At 42.1% G+C, this 21,635-nt stretch overlaps 1 protein-coding gene across 4 annotated transcripts in view; it reads left to right on the top strand.

Annotated features, from left to right (window-relative positions):
* The window catches only part of ap3b1a (adaptor related protein complex 3 subunit beta 1a), a 257,978-nt gene that overhangs the window by 188,181 nt on the left and 48,162 nt on the right, over window positions 1-21,635 (top strand). For all 4 annotated transcript variants that reach the window (XM_080189336.1, XM_080189334.1, XM_080189335.1 and 1 more), the window contains exons 23-24: window positions 7,744-7,975; window positions 12,023-12,107. In XM_080189336.1, coding sequence (XP_080045462.1) covers window positions 7,744-7,975; window positions 12,023-12,107 — 317 coding nt within the window. The remainder of the gene's footprint in view (window positions 1-7,743; window positions 7,976-12,022; window positions 12,108-21,635) is intronic.

Genomic DNA, 21,635 nt, shown 5'->3' with positions numbered 1-21,635 from the left:
GAGACTGTTAAAACTTAAAGACAAATTCAACCACCTGTTGATTAGCTGAAAAAAATTCCTCAAGATTCCTTGGTTTAAAACAAGTGAATTTGTTGTACAAGAATCAAGAAAAATCATACAAGAAACGAGGGGTGACACAGGGGGCGTAAGTAGGTTAAATGAGTGACAAAGAGCTGGCACGTTGAGTATAATGTGGGCAAATGTGAAATTGTCCATCTTGACAGGAAGAATAAAAATTAAGCATATCCTCGAAATGGTGAGAAATTGCAGAGATCTGAAGTGCAGAGGGATCTGGATGTCCTGACAAAGGGGCATCCAGATTCAAAATGTTGGCTCTATTCTCTCTCCACAGATACTGTGGGTTTCCTCTGGGCGCTCCGATTTCTTCCCACAATCCAAAAATGCTATGCTAAATTGCCCCTTAGTCTCCCCGACACTATCTGGGGTGAATGCGTGGGGTTATGGGATTGTGGTCGGTGCAGACTCGATGAACTGAATGGCCTCCTTCTGCACTGTAGGATTCTATGAGCTAAGAAAACACTGTCATGGGGGGATACTTGTGCTTCACAATTGAAAACATAATAAAACACAATTTTACATATATACTTTACACTAAAGTTCTCACCTGAACTTCCCCTTTTACCTTATGACTTTCCCCCAGAAAATCTTTGGCTCGTTACCAAACTCTTCAAGGTTCATTCATGTTTTTGGGACCAAACCAAAGATATGCCACAGCCTTCTGGGATGCACTTGATGTCTCCTCCTTGTTCTAGCAATCCTCCAAGATATGAAATTTAAGCTTCAGCAAAGTGATCCTCCAGCATCCCTTCAAAACCTCACCACTGTAGACTTCTCGGCTAAACTTAGGCTTCATTTTGTTTTAGTGCTTTCACCTCAGAAATATCCCCGATTCCTGATGGCCCTTTTGCTTCTGGTCTACAGCTGCTTTTCAGCTCATAGCAGACTCTTCTTTCTTTCTTTCTGCCTGCAGAACTCTCAGTTTACACCCACCAATTTCTAGCTAAACTTAAATCCAAAAATTTTCTGAAAGTTCTACAAATAATTTCCTGAAATTCCAACCAAGGTCCCAGCCTGAAGTACCCATCTCAAAAGCAACAGAGGTTATTTGAGATGACCAATAAATTTTTAGATTAATTAACTTTAAAATCGAATCTGTTGACCTGAGATCAACATAACATCTGTAAAAGGCAAACCAGAGACTTAGCCAGTAAGATGTGTTTGCAGTGTCGATCTTGGAATTAGTCAGCTGAATAATGGACTCCAATGTTTTGGAAGACTGACTTTTCTTTAGAAAGTTGTAGGCATTTGAAATACATTACCATGAACAAGATTGAAATTGCTCTTGCCAGGACTATGACAGACAACACATGTGGCAACAGGAGAAGGCATATGGCACATGTTTGATTTCATTAAGACTGCCCTTCATGGATTTCCATGGTTGGTTCTCTCCTAGTCTCAGCATTTTTTGCTTAGCAGTGCTGAGACTAATTGTGTCACAATTCTGGTCTGAAAGAGATCAGCAATTGGCCAGCTCTCCACGGGTCAGAGTTTGAACCTGATTCTTTCACATATGCTCTTGTGCTATGCAGCATAGAGTTGCATCTAGTATCAAACCAAGATATTCAAAACCTGTCTTTAACCATACATCTGACCTATCGACTCCACGTATCTCCTTAGAAACACCTGAGAGATCCATTTTGTAATGGTTTATATTCACCAAAGTCCTTTAATACTAAAAGAAATGAAGGGGAGAAATTGATGTGTCATCATGTGCTCTACTTTATGCCTTACATCACCGCCTTGTATTTCTGGATTGACCTCTGTTATTGTCGGGTATTCTCAATTGCAGCAAAGGAAGGAGATAATTAACAGGAAAAAAGCAGAAGTCTAGTCACTGGCATACACGCAGGATGTGGAGTGTGAACACATGATTTTGATCCAGCTACTCTGTGTCTGACTGCTTTTGAATGGAAACAGTTGGAAATATTAGTCCAATTGATACCTTTACTGCAGAGTGAGATTTTGGGCTATGTTCTTTGAATGATATCCATGTACGGAGGCTAATTGGCACACAGGCCCAGAGGCTAATGGATCTTCTGTGGTGCTGCTCATTGGAAAATTTGGGCCAAATCTTCAAGTGAAGTGAGATTTGAGGGCAGGAATAATTGGATAAAGGTGTGCAGACATTATTCAGTCCCCATTTTGAAGTCATACATGATTTTGATTTGATTTATTATTGTTGCATATTAGCATACAGTGAAAACTATTGTTTCTTGCATGCTATACAAAGCATACCGTACATAGAGAAGGAAATGAGAGTGCAGAATGTAGTGTTACAGTCATAGCTAGAGTGTAGAGAAAAATCAACTAAATGTGAGGTAGGTCCATTCAAAAGTCTGGCAGCAGAGAAGAAGCTGTTCTTGAGTTGGTTGGCACATGCCCTCAGACTTTTGTACCTTTTTCTTGATGGAAGCAGGTGGAAAAGAATATATCCAGGTCCTTGATTATGCTGGCTGTTTCCCTGAGGCAGCAGAAAGTGTAAACAGCGTCAAAGGATTGGAGGCTGGTTTGAGTGATGGCCTGGGCCTCGTTCACGACCCTTTGTAGTTTCTTGCAGTCTTGGACAGAGCAGGAGCCATACCATGCTATGACAGAACCAGAAAGAATGCCTTCTGTGGTGTATTTATAAAGTTAAGGAGAGTCATAGCGGACATGCAAAATTTCTTTTAGTCGTCTGAGTAAGTAGAGGTGTAGCTGGGCTTTCTTAACTATAGTGTCGGCATGTGGAGGGGGGGAGAATAAGAACAGGTTGTTGGTGATCTGGACAGCTAAAATCTGTTGGTGGTCTGGACAGCTAAAATAAAAGGTGATCTGGCCTTTATCGCGAGGGGGATGGAATATAAAAGCAGGGAGGTCTTGCTGCAATTATACAAGATACTGGCGAGGCCGCAACTCGAGTACTGTGTGCAATTCTGGTCCCCTTATTTGCAAAAGGAAATATTGGCCTTGGAGGGAGTACAGAGAAGGTTCACCAGGTTGATACCGGAGATGAGGGGTTAGCTTATGAGGAGAGATTGAGTAGATTGGGCTTCTACTCATTGGAGTTTAGAAGGCTGAGGGGTGATCTTATAGAGACACATAAGGTAATGAAGGGGCTAGACAGGGTAGAAGCAGAGAGATTATTTCCACTTAGAAAGGAAACAAGAGCCAGAGGACACAGCCTCAACATAAGGGTGAGTCAGTTTAGAACAGAGTTGAGGAGGAACTTCTTCTGAGGTGTGAATCTCTGGAATTCCCTGCCCATTGAAGTGGTGGAGGCTACCTCGTTGAATATGTTTAAGTCATGGGTAGATAGATTTCTGATCAATAAGGGAATTAAGGGTTATGGGGAGCAGGTGGGTAAGTGGAACTGAATCACTTTCAGATCAGCCATAATCTTATTGAATGACGGGGCAGTCTCGAGGGGCTAGATGGCCTACTCCTGCTCCTATTTCTTATGTTCTTATGTTCTTAAAAACCTGAAGCTTTCGACCATTTCTACTTTCTTCCCATTGATGTAGATGGGCATGTCCTCCACTACGCTTCCTGAAATCGATGACTATCTCCTTCATTTTGTTGACATTGAGGGAGGGATTATTGTCGTCGCACCAGTTCACCAGATTCTCTATCTCTTTCCTGTACTCTGTCTCATCATTGTTTCAGATCCAACCTATGATGGTGGTATCATCAGCAAACTTGAAAATCTAGTTGGAGGGGAATTTGGCCACACAGTCATAAGTGTATAAGGAGTATAGTAAGGGGCTGAGGACACAGTCTTGTGGAGCACCAGTGTTGAGGATGATGGCGGATGAGGTATTGTTGCCTATCCTTACTGATTGCAGCCTGTCGGTTGCGAAGTTCAAAGTCCAGTCACAGAGGGAGGAGCCAACGCCCAGGCCATGGAATTTGGAGATGAGTCTCGTAGGAGTAATGGTGTTGAAGGCTGAGTTTAGTCGATGCATAGGTATCTTTGTTTTCTAGGTGTTCCATGGTTGAGTGCAGGGCCAGGGAGATCGTGTCTGCTGTGGACCTGTTGCGGTAGGCGAACTGTAGTGGACCAGGCAAACTGGGAGGCTGGTACCGATTCATGTCATGCCTAACCTTAAGAAGCACTTCATGATGGTGGATGTCAGAGCCACCGGACGATGGTCATTAAGGCACGCTGCTTGGCTTTTCTTTGGTACTGGGATGACGGTCGGCGTCTTGAGGCAGGTAGGGATCTCAGATTGTTGTAAAGAGAGGTTGAAGATATCTGCGCATACCTCTGCCAACCGGTCCACATGGGTTCTGAGTGCTTGTCTGGATACCCCATCCAGGCCAATCACTTTCCGTGAGTTGATCTTTAAGAAGGCTGGTCGGACACATACAATTGTGATTTCGGATACAGGTTTATCTGCGGCTTCTGAGGTGGAGGGCATGCTCTCGCTGACCTCTTGCTCAAAGTGGGCATAAAATGTGTTGAGCTCATAAGGGAGGCATGCGCCGGTGCCAGTGATTTTATATGCCTTCATCTTGTAGCCTCTTATGTGTTGCAGACTTTGCCATAGTTGACAGTGGTCCACGTGGTTAACCTGGGACTCTAGCTTGTCCATTGCTGTCTTCTAGCATCTTTGATGGATCTCCTCAGATCATAACTGGCTACATGGTGGTACATTTATATTTTTGTGTCCTAATTTTAAAATGGAAACTGACAATGTAAACCTGCTACATAACTACACCACCACTGCCTCCCCCCCCACCACCAATTACCATTGCTGCACTACCATTAGTAGAAAATGCCATTATAACACATGTTTTTGTTGATTTTTCATTGTGAATGTGGACATAGGGAAAGGTTGACTTGAACGCCCACAAACGGTATTAGAAAATATATAGATTGTAGAGATGTATGAAATTGGAACTCAGTTTTTGCAAATTATAGCAATGGTAGTTGCTTTGAAAGTATTTAAAAATCATCCATCATTTAGGAGTTTAGAGATTAGACAAAGGGCCTTTTGCTTCCTTTTCGTTTCATATTGGTTTGAGAATTTGGCAGAGAGTAGTTTTGAGGGAAGTCTGCTGGGTAATATTTTCTTGGGGTTATCTTGAAAATAACACTTGCCTTAGGTTGCTTTAGGTGCAATCCTTGTGAAAAATTACTGGAACACTGAACTGTTGATTATTAATGAAGCAATGGCATCACCTCATAAAACTCAGCAACTTGCAAATAGATTTTTATTTCTCACAAAATAGACAAATTGTTTGAACTATTGCTTGCACTAGCTACAAGTGACACTAAGTGCTTTACAAACAGAGCGACTGTAAGTTACCATTACCGAAAAATGTATGTGGAAGCAGTACAGAGCCTTTAATTTTCAGAGATGCTTAGCTGTGCATTCAGTAATATTATTTCCAGTTAACCTAATTTAGTTGATTGTGCTACCTGTTGTTTTTAAGGTTTTACTTTGCTTTCAGATTATTAGAGACCAGCCTATTTTTCTCTTTAAAAAAAATACTTTGAAATCTCCTCCAGTTTTTAAAGGTATTGCTTAAGAGCTTCTGTAACGATAGACTTGGAAGATTCTGGGAACAGCTGTCTCATAAATTAATTATTAGTGACAAGTTTATATTGCATAAATCTAAATGAGTTGAGAGTATGGTCCATTACCAGCTAACTGCACAAGGTATTTGTCATTTTACACTCTTCAGTTATTTTTTAGTGAAGTGTTAAAAATGTAAGACTTTTCTTTTGGATGGCATTGAGAGATGCTGTCTGTTTCTAAGAGAGGTAAAGGCCCATATAAATGTTTCACTAAACCTAAGTGTTACTCATTTGACAGTTATGTGCGCTGTCATTCCACGGGCTATTTGCTTATCGCAATAAACAGATGAAATATGTGAATGGTCTGTGGTGGCCTTTCAGTGTGTCAAGCCTTTTGAGCCCTGTGATTTTCTTCATAGAGCATGCTGCACAAAACATTCCAAGAATGATGGTATGGTCAGCAGTTGAACAGGAAGAGCACTTGCAAAACCCAACTACTGAGAGGATAATGGATGATAGGATTGCAAAATATTTTTTAAAGATTGTGGTTCACTCCTGGTAAAACAAACTAGGCATTGTCATTTTAAGACTCTTAAATAGATTTACGAGTATTGTGTACAGCAGAAGTAATGGATCAAAAAAAACACTAAGTACATACTGTGTTTACGCTTGTGCATTGTCGAAAAGAAACTACAGCAAAAGCAAAGTGTATTTTTATTTGCTGAAAGGATATTGGTTGCAATCTATGAATTTTTCGGGGGTGTATTTTCTTTGAGATAACAATTAAGGTCTGCAAAGTTGATTAAAATTTGTTCCAAGTTGTCCAAATTCTGCATTTGCTGCTGACTCACTGGGGAGGGATTGCTGAGCAGGTCAGCACTTGGGGATTGAACAAAGGATAAACAGACATTCATGCAGCAGTATTAACAGATTTGTTAAATATATATTAAGCAGATTAAATGTATTGTCAAATCATAGGATCTTGCAACTTATTGAAAGAACCATCCAATTAGTCCCATTCCTCAACTCTCTACTCATATCCCTGCCAATTTCTCCTTTTCAAATACAATAAATATCCAATTACAATTTGAAAGTTGCTATTGAATCTGCTTCCAACGCCTTTTGAATGTAGTGCATTCCAAATCATTATACCTCGCTGCTTAGAAAGAACACGTACTTGTTTCCCACTCTACTAGGAGTTTTTGTCAGTTATCTTAAACCTGTGTCTGTTGATTACCGACCCTCCCTCTGTTGGAAACAGTTTCTTCTTGTCTGCTCTTTTCAAACCACTCATTTGGAATATCTCCAATAAATCTCTCCTTGACCACCTTGCTCTAAGGAAAAAATTCTCATGTTTCCACATAATGGAAATCGCTCATTTCTGATATCATTCTGGTAAATCCCCTCTGTACCCTCTCTAAAGCCTTGACATCCTCAGTGTGGTGCACAAAATTGGACACAATACTCTAACAGAAGCCTAACCAGTGATTTATGAAGGTTTAACGTAAAGCATAAAGTTTGATAGTCTCTGCCTCAATTTATACAGCCAAGGGTGCTATATTATTTCAAAGTCTGACTGGCCTGTTGTATGTGTGAACCTTGAATATTTATGTTCTTGAATCCCCCTTAAAAATTATACTTGGTAATCTGCATTGAGACTTTCTAGTTTCTTCCGAAATGCATCCCTGCATCACTTGGTTGCATTAATTTCATCTACCATTTCTTCCTGTTTCACCAGTCTGTTCGCCTCAAATTTGCTCATATGCTCCTCACTGCTTACTATATTCCCCAGCTTTGTCTCATCTGTGAACTTTATGCCCCAGCTTGAAAACGATTGGTCACCAGTGCTGTCTGTTTTCTATCTCGTTGCCAATTTGCTGTTCCTTTAATATTTATTGGGTTGATGTTTCTGGCCAATCTGTTATGTTGTACATTATCAACCACTTTCTTAAAGTCCATGTGCACTTCAATTCTGTTTATCCTGAATTTGAATTTAGGATAAAAGGAACTAGCAGAACCAATGTTTCCAATTTTCTTTTTGAATTCAAGTACACAGGAAATGCACTAAATTTGGGATCTGAGTCCGAACAATTAATGTAAATTTTCAATGTTGCACATTACTGTTTGAACGATTTAAATTGCTGTGCTTTTTTGCTGTTTAGGTGACCACCCCAGTATTTGTTCCTTCAAAATCATACACACTACTTCATCGGATGTCCGGAAAAGGTCTTGGAGCAGAGTATCACTTCCCACGTCAGCCATGTATTTACAACACAAAAATGGTGTCTGTTCAGATCACACTAACTAATAGCTCTGACAAAGAAATCAGGAACATCCAAGTAGGAGAACGGAAGCTTGCATCAGGGATGCAAATGCATGATTTCTACAAAATAGGTACTGCAGTACAACATTCTTATACAAGTCGCGCTTTCTATTTTGTAAGATTGCACCTGTAAAATTGCTGATATTCTGTTCTGTGTAAAGTTTGCATGTTCTCCCCATGTCTGCGCAGGTTTCTTCCAGGTGCTTCAGTTTCCTCCCTCAGTCCAAAGATATGCAGGTTAGGTGGATTGGCCATATTAAATTGCCCTTAATGTCCCAAGATGTGTAGGTTAGATGGATTAGCCATGGTAAATGGTTGGAGTTATGGGGAATAGGGCAGGCGAGATGTCCTGAGCATGATACTCTGTCAGAGAGTAGGTGAAGACTGAATGGGCTGGATTCTATGAAATGCCTATTTTGGCAACTGCTAGATTTCCTTAGTGATGGAGCTGAAATCAAATTAACTTTGTTATATGATCACAAGTGATTAATATTCGAAACATTTTATAAATGGTATTTTCTTAATCCAGTGGCATGCAACAAGCAAATAGGTATTAAAAAAGGATAGCAAGAGTTTTTATAAATATATAAAAAGGAAGAGGCTGGCTAGGGTGAACGTTGGACCCTTAGAGGATGAGAAGGGGGACTTAGTGGTAGGGGATGGGGATATGGCTGAGGTCTTGACTAACTTTTTTGTTTTGGTCTTCATGGAGGAGGACGTGAATAATTTGCCGGGTGTTAGAGATGGAAAGGTGGTAGGACTGGAGGGTCTCAATGACATTACTGTTACTAGAGAGGCGGTGTGCGACAGACTGGAGGGGATGATTGTGGACAAGTCCCCAGGACCAGATGGAATGCATCCGAGGGTTCTGAAAGAAATGGCGGAGGTGATAGTGGATGCCTTGGTGGTTATTTTCCAGACGTCGCTGGATTCCGGGGAAGTGCCGGAAGATTGGAAAACGGCTAATGTTTCGCCGTTGTTTAAGAAGGGTGCCAGGCAAAAGGCAGGGAATTATAGGCCTGTTAGTTTAACGTCTGTTGTAGGTAAAATGTTAGAATCCGTCATCAAGGAGGAAATGGCGAGACATCTTGAGGGGAATTGCTTGATAGAGCAGACGCAGCACGGTTTCGTTAAAGGGAAGTTGTGTCTGACAAATTTACTGGAGTTCTATGAGGATGTGTCTAGGGCGGTGGACAGAGGAGAGCCGGTGGTTGTGGTCTGTCTTGATTTTCAGAAGGCATTTGACAACGTACCTCACGAGGTTATTGCAGAAGGTCAGGAGGCATGGAGTTGGGGGTAGGGTGTTAGCGTGGATAGAGGATTGGTTGTCAAATAGGAGGCAGAGAGTGGGGGTCAATGGGTGCTATTCGGATTGGCGGTTGGTGACTAGTGGAGTGCCCCAGGGGTCGGTGCTGGGGCCTCAGCTATTTACCATTTATATAGATGATCTGGAGGAGGGAACCGAGTGTATGGTGTTGAAATTTGCTGATGACACCAAGATTGGTGGAACGGCAAATTGTGCGGAGGGTGTGGAGAGTCTACAGAAGGATCTAGATATGCTGGGCGAATGGGCCAGGAACTGGCAAATGGAATTTAATGTTGGCAAGTGCGAGGTGGTCCACTTTGGTAGGAATAATGGTAGGAAGGATTATTACTTACGTGGAGAAAAACTGCAGCAGGCGACGGTGCAGCGGGACCTCGGGGTCCTTGTGCATGAGTCGCAAAAACCCAGCTTGCAGGTGCAGCAGGCGGTCAGGAAGGCGAATGGGATGCTGGCCTTCATAGCGAGGGGGATTGAATATAAAAGTAGGGAGGTCTTGCTGCGGCTGTATAGGGCATTGGTGAGGCCGCAGCTGGAGTACTGTGTGCAGTTTTGGGCGCCGTACTTACGCAAGGATATTTTGGCCTTGGAGGGAGTGCAGAGGAGGTTTACTAGGCTGATGCCGGAGTTGAGGGGGTTGAGCTATGAGGAGAGGCTGAATAAACTAGGCTTGTACTTGTTAGAGTTTAGAAGAATGAGGGGAGATCTCATTGAGACGTATAAGATGATGAATGGGATGGATAGGATAGAGGTGGAGAGACTCTTCCTGCTCAGAAAGGACAGTAGGACTAGGGGGCACAGCCTCAAGATAAAGGGGGGTGCGGTTTAGAACGGAGTTGAGGAGGAACTTCTTCACTCAAAGGGTGGTGAATCTCTGGAATTCTCTGCCCGTTGAAGTGGTGGAGGCTACCTCACTAAATATTTTTAAGACACGGGTTGATGGGTTTTTGATAAGAGAGGGGATTAAGGGTTATGGGGAGAGGGCGGGAATGTGGAACTGAACCATGACAGATCAGCCATGATCCTACTGAATGGCGGGGCAGGCTCGAAGAGCTAGGTGGCCTACTCCTGCTCCTATTTCTTATGTTCTTATGTTTTGATAGAAACAGAGATTATAATGGAGAGGTTTCAAATACAGTGCCCCTGAGGCCTTTGGTTAAGGTCATAGGCTTTTGAGATGAAACAGTAAAATATCTCTGATTGCTGCCCTATGTATTTAAGTAGTACAGTGCTGTGGTTGGGGGTGAGCGGTTAGAGGTGTGATGCAAAAGGAGGAAACAGAGGACTGTGGAAAGCAAATTGGAATTGACCTCAGCATCTTTGTGTCAGAAATGCTAAGGCCCGTGTGCTGAATTGCTATTTATCAACAGTCAGTGAAGATGCATTTGTGGATCTCAGTTGAACACAAGATGGTTTAGGCCGGATGCCTCTGATAGTTCAATAACCTGCCAACGCTTCTCCCTTGGCTCAGTTGAGAAGATAATCATTTGGACAATACCAATGATGTAAGTTGCCCTTTATTGCAAGGAGGAGGGGTGGGGGGGTATGAACCTGGAAGGACTTCTCACAACCGTACTGGACACGCCTGGAATTTCATGTACAATGTTGAAGTCCATTTAATTAAGTAGGATATACTTGCATTGGTAGCAGTTCACTCGCCTGATTCCTGGAATGAATGGATTGTCTTATGAAATAATGCCAAGAAGATTGGACCTTTACAAATTGGAGTCAAGAATGAAAGGTTGTCTTTATGTAGAATGTCACATTCTGAGGTGGCTTGACAGAGTAGATGCTGAGAGGCTGTGTCCTCTCACGGTGGAATCTAGAACTAGCGGACATAGTTTCAGAAAGAAGAGTCTCTCATTGAAGAAGGTGATGAAGAAGAATTTCATCTGAGTCAGGGGTATGACTCTGCATTTGCTTGGATGAGTACAGCTCCAACAATGCTCAAGCAGCTCAACAATATCCAGGACAAAGCTACCTCTTCCACCACATTTAATCCTTCCACCATTAACAAACAGTGGCAGCAGTGTGCATCACCGACGAGATGAACTGCAGGAACTCGCCAAGATTCCTTTCGGTAGCACTTTCCCGATCCATGACCCACTCCCATCTAGAATGACAAGAAGAGCAGATAGCTGGGAACACCATCGACTGAAGGTTCCTCTCCAAGTCATTCATCATCCTGACCTCGAAATAGATTGCTGTTCCTTCACTGTTACTGGGTCAAAATAGTAGAATTCTCTTCCTAACAGCTCTGTGCTTATACCTACACCTCAGGGGCTGCAGTGGCAGCTCACCACCCATTTTCTCAACGGCAGCTAGGAATGGGTGATAAATGCTGGTCTAGCAAATGATGCCCACATCCTGTGAAAGATCGAGGAAGACACATTTTTGATAAACAAGGAAGTCAAGAGCTATGACGTTCAGACAGGAATCTGGGGTTAAGGCCATAATCAGATCAGCCATGATCTTATTGAATGAAGGAGCAGGGCTCAATGGACCAAATGGCGGCCGCCTCCTAATTCTGATGATCTTATGACGAGATACTGGAGTGTGATCGATTTATTTGGAACAGAGAAAGATGAAAAAATTGTTAGTGAAAGATAGAAAAAGAAAAGAAAGACATTTTAAGTGATTGGAAAGTTAAATCGTAGCCTTTAATCCTTAAATGTCTTGAAGTCCTGGAATGTTTCTGCGCTCAGCTCGTTATTTTTGTGCTAGTGGAGAAATAAAATAAAATGATCTTCCATTACCATCTGTACAAATTGCTGAAATAGAATATTTCTTGTTCCAGAGTGCCTTGAGCCTGGGATGTCAAAGACTGTCTCCATGGGAGTTGACTTCTGTGATTCCACACAGGCTGCCAACTTCCAGTTGTGGTAAGTAAACCAGTGATCACTCCTTGATCTTTCTGCCAAAATATTTCCAACTTGGAGTCAGTCACCTGTTTGCATTCATAAACATTGAGTGAAAATCAAGCTATTAAGGAGAGATCATGTGGGTGGAATAGAATGGACCCTTAGCCTTTGATTTTTAAAAGAATGGGAAATGATCTCATTAAAATAAATGAAATTCTGAGAGGAGTTGACAGGCTAGATGCTAATTTAAGTTAAGGGGCAGAAGGTTTGTAAGAGATGGGTCCAAAGATGTGCAGGTTAGGTTGATTGGCCACGTGCTAAATTGCCCCTTAATATCAGGGGACTAGCTAGGGTAAATGCATGGGATTATTGGGGATAAGGCCTGGGTGGGATTGTGATCAGTGCAGACTCAATGGAGCGAATAGCCGCCTCCTCCACTGTAGGGATTCTATGAAATTGTTTTCACCCAAAGGACAAATGTGAGATAATGCATTTTGGAAGGTCTATTCCAGATAGGAAATATACAGTAAATGGCAGAACCCTTAAGAATATTGATAGACAGAGGAATCTGGGTGTACAGGTACACAAGCCACTGAAAGTGGTCATGCAGGTAGAGAAGGTAGTCAAGAAGGCATACAGCATGTTTGCCTTTATCGGCCGCGGCATTAAGTTTAAAAATTGGCAAGTCATGTTGCAGCTTTACAGAACCTTAATTAGGCAGCACTTGGAACACAGTGTTCAATTCTGGTTGCCACATTACCAGCTGGATGTGGAAGCTTTGGAGAGCGTGCAGAAAAGATTTACCAGGATGTTGCCTGGTATAGAGGGCTTTAGCTATGAGGAGAGGTTGGAGAAACTTGGTTGACTCTCACTGGCGAAGGAGGTTGAGGGACGACGTGATGGAAGTCTATAAGATTATGAGGCGCATGGACATAGTGATAATCAGAAGCTTTTTCCCAGGGTGGAAAAGTCAGTTACTAGAGGGGCACAGGTTTAAGGTGCGAGGGGCGAGTTTAAAGGAGATGTACGAGGCAGATTTTTTTTTACAGAGGGTGGCAGGTGCCTGGAACTCATTGCCGGGGGAGGTAGTGGAAGCGGATAGTCTTGACAAATACATGAATAGGATGGGAATAGAGGGATATGGTTTCCAGAAGGGTAGGGGTTTTAGTTCAGTAGGGCAGCATGGTTGGTGCAGGCTTTGAGGACCGAAGGTCCTGTTCTTATGCTGTAATTTTGTTTGTGCTTTGGTGGGACCTGAAAGGGTGGTAGAAGTGGGAAACCTCACAATGTTTAAGAAATATTTAGATGAGCACTTTAAGCACACAAGGCTACAGGCCAAATGTTGGAAAATGGGATTAGAATAGATAAGTGCTTGATGGCTGGTGTGGACATGATGGGCCAAAGGGCCTCTTTCAATGTTCTAAAACTCTTTAGCTCTGTGACTGAGAGGCTGTTCCCCCCGGGTGTAGATTCTAGAATTAGGAGTCATTATCTCAAGATTAGAGATCAGCCATTTAAGATTAGAATGAGAAACTTTTTTCCTTGGAGGATGGCGAATGCTCAGTGTCGGTTCTGGACTGAGATCAATCACTACATGAGGTATTAAGGGGATCGAGAGACATGGGATTGTAGGGGAAAGCTGAAGTGATGTAAAAGTTGAATCATGATCGTGTTGAATGCCATTGCAATTTTGATGGGCCAGATGATCTACTCCTATTTCTTATGCTTAAAAAAAAGTTTACTTATTAGCCACAAGTAGGTTTACACTAACACTGCAATGAAGTTGCTGTGAAAATCCCCTAGTCGCCACACTCTGTTCGGGTACACTGAAGAAGAATATAGCATGGCCATTCCACCTGACCGGCACGTCTTTCAGATTGTGGCAGGCAACTGGAGCACGTGGAGAAAACACATGCAGACGTGGGGAGAACGTGCAAACTCCACACAAACAGGGATCGAAGCTGGGAATCAAACCCGGGTCCCTGGCGTTTTGGGGCAGCAGTGCTAATCCTGTGCCACCGTGTAGAGGAGGTGAATCTTCGATATGTGGATGTGGTGGCCATTGGTATGAGGTGGGGACAGATTTCCATTGGTGGGTTAAGCTGACCAAGAGCACTTTAGGTTGTACTGTGCCCAACCAGTATAATTTGTGTATTTAAGGAATTGTTGGAACGCTTTTATTCCAATCAGTTCTCTTTTACATTTGTTTACCTTGCTTATCCTGGTTAGAGGATTGTTTTTAATTGTGATTTAGATGTTTTATCTATTCCTTGATGCTGAGACCAAGAATTCATTATTTATTAATGTACACTCAGTGTTGTTAGGGAGGGAGTTCCAGGATTTGGTCAAGTAGTAGCAATTGTAATTTTATGGATGGTGTGTGGCTTCATAGGGAGCGTGCAGGTTATAGTGCTCCCATGTGTTTGCTATCCTTGTCCTTCTAGACCATAGAGATCGTGGGTTTGGAAGATGTTGTTAAAGTAGCATCTTGTATGTGAAACACAACATTGCCACTCTACATAGGTGGTGGAGGGAGTTAACATTTGCAGTGGTGGAGGGGTTGTTGAAATAGTGGGCTGTTTCATCCTGGTTTGTGTTTCTGGTAAATGATAATTCCCTCACCCACATGTTTCCATGTCATATGCTTGACCAAAGATTTCCTGTGCAGCAAGATGCTCTCAACATTGTGAGTATGCGGCAGGTTTGAAAGGCCAACAGGTTTTTTGCTGCCTGTCAGTTTGGTGTGTAACATGATCCCATTCTCATGGCAACACATTTGGCATTAGTTTTATTTACCAAACTGGTAAATAACAGGCTATCACCCACTTATCAAGGCAATTCCATCACGTTTAGGAACTTGTTCTAAAAAAGAAAACTGCTTTTAAACAACAGTTTACAAAAAGATTTAGAAAAGAAAATACTTTATGTTGGTAATATATTGAAATTCAGGGACAGTGATACAGTTGTCAGCTTCATAAGAAGTCACTTTATTGTTTTTCAGCTGACTGTTCAGATTTGAATCATTTGAAGTTTAATATGTCATTCAATATATTTTAGTTTTAAATGTTTGTTTGTTTGAAGGATCCTAGTTCCAAGATCCTTTTGCCGATGTGAAGGTGCTGTTGTTGGACTGGGATGGGCACAGTAAGAAGTCTCACAACACCAGGTTAAAGCTCAACAGGTTTATTTGGAATCACGAGCTTTTGGAGCACTGCTCCTTCATCAGCTGAGCCACTCATCTGAAGAAGGAGCAGTGCTTCGAAAGCTTGCGATTCCAAATAAATCTTTTGAACTTTAACTTGATGTTGAGACTTCTTACTTTGCAGATGAGCTATGTAAGATTAAAAGGGGATATTTTAATTGGTCAGAATGAGAGGTGTGTGGGCTATGTGTCGGCTTGGAGAGGAACCCAAATATTTAGTCGCCAACGTCCTAAGAGTTTTTCAAATGGTACTACTGTTAAGGCAATCCTTTAACATACAGTGGACAGGGAATTCTGACAGGAAGCTGAGGAACATTCAGGCACAACAACATGCAGTATTTACATGGTGCCTTTCATGTAAAAGAATATCCAAAGGAGACAAGTCTGCCCCGTAATTATGAAGCTTAGAGCATCCAGTCTGGACACTTGCTATATGGCCCCACCATGGTGGCCATGTAATCTCCCAGAAGAGGCAAAGAAAACCAGAGTTGGCAACACTATCATCTGATATTCGACTTTACGGTTAGAAAAATACTTAAACAAATCAAAAATGAAGGTTTATGAAGCCAACAGCAGTAACTGAGTTGGAATCGCATGACATCTGAAAATGGGCGGATTTTTAAGTTGAGCCAGTGGATGGATTGGTTTTTAAGAATAAGTTTCCCAGCTGGTAATAGAATGACTAGGTTCAGGAAAAAAAATTCCTGAAAGAGGCTGAAGATTGAGGGGAAACATTTTGTTTCCTTGATTGTTGTGAAATATGAGAGCATTTGTATGTGAAGACACATGTTTTTACTGAATCACCAACTTGTTTTTGCAATGAAGATTAAAAATTGCTTGAGCCAAGGAAAAGACTTCTTGAAATCAGCAAAACAGGATAAATTGTAGTGGAATTTATGGATCCTGTAGTGCTACTTACGAGAACATGTGTTCGAATTTTCATACTATATCTGGGTAACCCAATTATGCTACATCATCTCTGCCAGTGTAGTCAGGATGTAAATAAGCATTGTCCATCATGAGACAGTCTGACTTAAATGAATCCATTGTTATGCTACTTGTTCACACAGAGATGGCCCAACTCCTCAAACCTTTAAGCTTATTGAATATATAAAAGGAGTCCAGATTTAGATTTTTCTCTCCAGCAACTCCCAGAAAACAATTCCCTTTCTTTTCTGGAGGTATGTAAAGGCACATGAGTAGCAAATTTACCAGCGTCCTACAGGAGAAAAAATTGCATGTGGTAATGATGACTCAATTCCACTATTTATTAAGGAAGGCTCAGTCAGCATTTTCCAACCTTTTCACTTGATGGGCCACATTTCAATTTTTTTCTCATTCCTGATGAGCAAATTTCATAAGATGGGGTTTGGCAAAATGGCCTTAAACATCCATGGAGTGGCAATCAAAGTCTAATTGCTGTTCCACTAGTTTCTTAGCTTAAATTCCAGCAGTTTCTTTCTCGCCTGCCTTTCTAACTGAGGCCAGGTGAGAACTGTTCTTTATTCATTCACAGGACATTGGCTTGGCCAGCATTTGTTACCCATCCTGAGTTGCCCTTCAGAAAGTGGCAGTAAGGTGCTGCCTTGAACAGTTGCAGTGCCTGAGGTGTAGATACACCCACAGTGGTATTAGAGAGGAAATTTCAGATTTCTGATCCTGCAGCATTGTGCAGGGCAGCAGGTTCTCAAGGGCTTTTATCAAGCGTAACAGAGTCTTGGGTAAAGAAGCCATTCCCGACCTCTTACGGAACAAGTTGCCATGAAGCAGTCAAACTTAAAGGTCTAGCCACTTTGACTCCCTGGCTTCTCATTGTAAGCTTGTAAAATAAGTGGGAAGGAATGGGGAGTGAGGGATGGGGGGGGTTTTGTTGGTCAGTGTGGGGTTAGGGGGCAGCAGGGTAAAGTGGGGGTATCAGGGTGTGGGGTTGTCCAGTAGAGGGTCAGCAAGTGTCATCTGGGTGTGGGGATGTTTCCTGGGGGTTTGCATGGGATGTCAGGGTGGGGTTCGTAGCATCGTTACCCAGAAGTTAGAATTGGTTTTAATTCCTCTAACTTTTCCTGGGTAACTATTCTGGTAAGGCATCCAGAACCATCTGTAGTTTGTGAATTATATCACATTTTCAGATGGTTCAATTGCAAGCCAACATGGTTATGGGCCCCTCAACCAGTCAGAATGAGACCTTCCTATCCAATCCATCTAGATCCCACATAATTTTATACACTTACAGCCTCCTCTGCTCCAAAGAAAATAACCCTCATAATTAAATTCTCCAGTCCAGGCAACCTCCTTGTAAATCCCCTCTACCCTTCCAAGTGGAATTGCACCTTTCCTATAATGCAGTCACCAGAACGACACACAACACTTCCACTATGACCTAACAGTTCCGGCATAACCCCACTGCGTCTCTAGCTCAGCTAATTGAGGCACGTGTCCAGAATGCCTTTTTGATCACCTTAATTACCAATCAAGCCACCTTCAGGGCACCTTTGGGACAGCATGGTAGCACAGTGGTTAGCACTACTGTTTCACAGTGCCAGGGACCCACGTTCCATTCCAGCTTGGGTCACTGTCTGTGTGGAGTTCGCATATTCTCCCTGTGTCTGCGTGGGTTTCCTCCCACATTGTGAAAGGCGTGCTGGTTAGGTGCATTGGCCTGAACAGGTGCCAGATTGTGGCAACTAGGGGAATTTCACAGTAACTTCATTGCAGTGTTAATGTAAGCCTTACTTGTAACTAATAAATAAACTTTAACTTACTTTAACTCCAAGGATCTGGGCATGCACACCAAAGTTGTTCTGTTCCTGTTCACTTCTCAGTATCATACCATTTATAAAATATCACCACACCTTATTAACCTTCTCCAGACCTGTTACCTTACACTTCTCCAGATTGAACTCTATTTGCCACTTGTTCCACCCATCCGACTTATCCAAATGATATCTTCCAGCAGTCTGCAGCTTCTTCAAACACACAGACAATTCCTGTATAATCTGAAAGCTTCTTAAACATATCCCTATATTCATGTCCAAATCATTGATCCGTACCACAAAAAGTAAAGGACCTAGTATTGAACCCTGTTGAATGTCGTTGGGAACAGCCTTCCCATCACAAAATCACTCATTGAGCATGACCCTTTTCTCCCTGCATCTGGGCCAATTTTGGATCCACTTTTGAATCTGAAGTTTTACATTCATGACCAGTCTGCCATTAGGAACTTTATCAAAAGTCTTACAGAAATCCATATGAATATATCAAATGCGCTACCCTCATTGACTCTCCTTGCTATTTCCTCAAAATTCGATCATGTTAATAAGACATGACTTTCACTTAGCATATCCTTGCTAACTGTCTTTGATTAATCCCTGTCTTTATTATTGACTGTTTATCCTGCCCCTTAGAAATTTTTCCTATAATTTGCCCACAACCAAGGTTAGGCTGACTGGCCTGTACTTACTCAGTCAGTCTCTCTCTCCCTTTTTATACGTACCTTTTGGACCCTTTCATTTCTTCAGGGCAGTTTCAAGAATGAGAAAATAGAGATCCTTCGACCAGCAAGTTACAGTAATTCTGTCGGGCCTACGGAGAGGTCTTGCCGAGCTGTTCCTTCTGCTTTGCACTTGCCAAAACCACAGGAGTCCTTGTTTTCACTTTAAGATTCACATTAACTGTAACAGAGTTGGTAGCACACTTGCCTCTAGAATCTCACCTTTTCAAGTTCAAGTCCCACTTCATGATTTGATGATGGAAAAAAGTTTTTAATGAAATTCCCTAGGAGTCAGTGTTGGGGTCCTTGCTTTTCCTGCTGTATTTTAATGACCTTGGTGTACAGGACACAAGTCCAAATTGGACATGGAAAGCATTGGAAGCAGTGTTAACTGTGAGGATGATAGTGTAAGACTTCAAAAGAAGATAGATAAATTGGTGGAATGGAGAGATAACAGGTGAAGTTCAATGTGGAGAAGTGTGAAGTGATTCATTTTATGGGAAAGACATGGAGAGACAATATAAAATTTAGGTACAATTCTAAGGGGGGGGGTGCAGTGGCTATGGAATCTGGGTGTACATGTGCATAGGTCATTGAAGGTGGCAGTGATAAATAAAGCATACAGTATCATATTAACGGGCATAACGTACAAGAGCAAGGCAGTTATGTTGAACTTGTACATGGCACAGGTTCAGCCAGTTCTGGGCATTGTACTATAGGAATTGGAGCAGGGTACTATAGCATTGGAGAGAGTGCAAGAAAAGATTCGTGAGAATGGTCCCAACAATGAGGAACCTCAGCTATGAAGACAGATTAGCCAAGTTAGGACTGTTTTCTGTGACAAAAAGGCTGAGAGGAGATTTGAGAGAGGTATTCAAAATCACTGGGGTCTGGACAGAGTAGAAAGGGAAAAACTGCTGCCTCTTATGAAAGGGTTGAGAACGAGAGGCCACAGTTTTAAACTCATTGGCAAAAGAAGCAAAAGCAACATGAGAAAATATCTTTTCATACAGCGAGTGGTTAAGTCCTGGAATGCGCTGCTTGCAAATGTGGTGGTGGCAGATTCAATCAAAGTATTCAAAAGGGAATTGGCCTGTTTCTTGAAAAAGAAGACTGTCTTCTGTGACTTCCTAAAGGACTGCTTCAGTATTGTGGCCAATCACAAACCTGATCAGGGAAATTCAAACATGGAATTGGAAAAGCTGGATGTGGACTTGGGATCAGTTTGTTAATAAATTTGGTAATTTATGTGTAACTGGAAGATGATTTGCAATTAGTAAGCTGTTGTGACATTGAAATTATATCATATTAAACATTAAAGGTATTAAATTCAGAAAAAGCTATCAAGAATGTGCACATCAGGCAGGAGAGAGAAACAAAGTTACATTACACATCCACCTGCTATTCACTCATCCAGCTGGAATTGTCTAACTTCCACTAAACGTGGTTACTACCATCAGGTCACCAAACTGAAATGTTAATTTTGTTTCTCTCTCTACAGTTGCTACCTTATAAACCCGCATTTCCAGCATCCGCAATATTTTATTTCTAAAAAAAATTAAACCTCTTTGCATATTGACTCCTATTTTATTCCCTGCTGTCCTCAGAAATTACAAGTGAATGTGTTTCATGTTGAAGTAGTGTTACGAAACCCACTGATGATGTGAGAGATTTCAGTCAAGTGAACGTAGGTTCAAGGTGAGGGGCAGGAGGTTTAGGGGTGATGTGAGGGAAAAACTTTACCCAGGGGGCAGTGATGATCTGGAATGTACTGCCTGGGAGGGTGGTAGAGGCGGGTTGCCTCACATTCTATTTAAAAAGTACCTGGATGAGCACTTGGCACATCATAACATTCAGGGCTATGGGCCAAGTACTGGCAGATGGGATTAGATAGTAATTCAGATGTTTTTAATGTGTCAGTGTGGATTCAATAGGCCGAAGGGCTTCTTCTGTGCTGTATGATTCTGATTGTATGATTAATCCAAAGTAAAACACTGGCATCCCGTGAAATTCTTTTGGTTATTAGTGAGAAAAGTTTGCAGAAGCAGTGAAAACTCAGACCTCCCTTTCGTTAAACAGCAAATAGAGTATTTAATAAAGTAGAAGATAATAAAACACAGCAAAGAACAGCATTATTCTTAGGCAAATTAGCAATAAGCACTCAATCCCTCAAAAGTATGTTTTCCCTGGAATCCTAAACTCTGCCAAGACCACTACTTCCCAAATAACAACCATAATGCTATTGGTTTAATCTGTATGGCATAATTACCATACCATACAGCTCAAGTGGCTAGGACTTGGGAATGGTCTTTGATTCAGCGAAGAAAATGATCTTTTGCACAAACTGGCTTTTCCGTTCAACACTTCCTCTCTAGCTGCACTGTTTCCTGAAGACTGCTACCCTCTCCCCAGCTCTTCTTCTGCCTTCAGCCCCTAATCTCTGGCTGAACTGGTTCTTGTGGATGGCTGGTTTTCTCTCTCTCTCTCTCTCTCTCTCTCTCTCACTGCTGCTTCTTTAACACCTTACCTGTGTCGAAGCTGCTTCCTGGCTCAAGGCACTCTGAGTACTAATTGTATCAATTGTGAAGAACACTCTTCTTTCCTTTTACCTCCTTTCTCTTAACTGTGATCAAGAAGGCGAATGGAATGTTGGCCTTTTATAGCGAGGGGGATAGAATATAAAAGCAGGTAGGTCTTGCTGCAACTGTACAGGGCACTGGTGAGGCTGCAGCTGGAGTACTGTGTGCAGTTTTGGTTGCCGCACTTGCAGAAGGATATATTGGCCTTGGAGGGAGTGCAGAGAATGTTCACCAGGCTGATACCGGAGGTGAGGGGGTTAGCCTATGAAGAGAGATTGAAT

Source organism: Carcharhinus amblyrhynchos, chromosome 5 (assembly GCF_965287045.1).
Source record: "Carcharhinus amblyrhynchos chromosome 5, sCarAmb.v2.hapA, whole genome shotgun sequence".
NCBI classification, from domain to species: Eukaryota; Metazoa; Chordata; class Chondrichthyes; order Carcharhiniformes; family Carcharhinidae; genus Carcharhinus; species Carcharhinus amblyrhynchos.
This window is presented reverse-complemented; position numbering and strand designations above follow the sequence as displayed.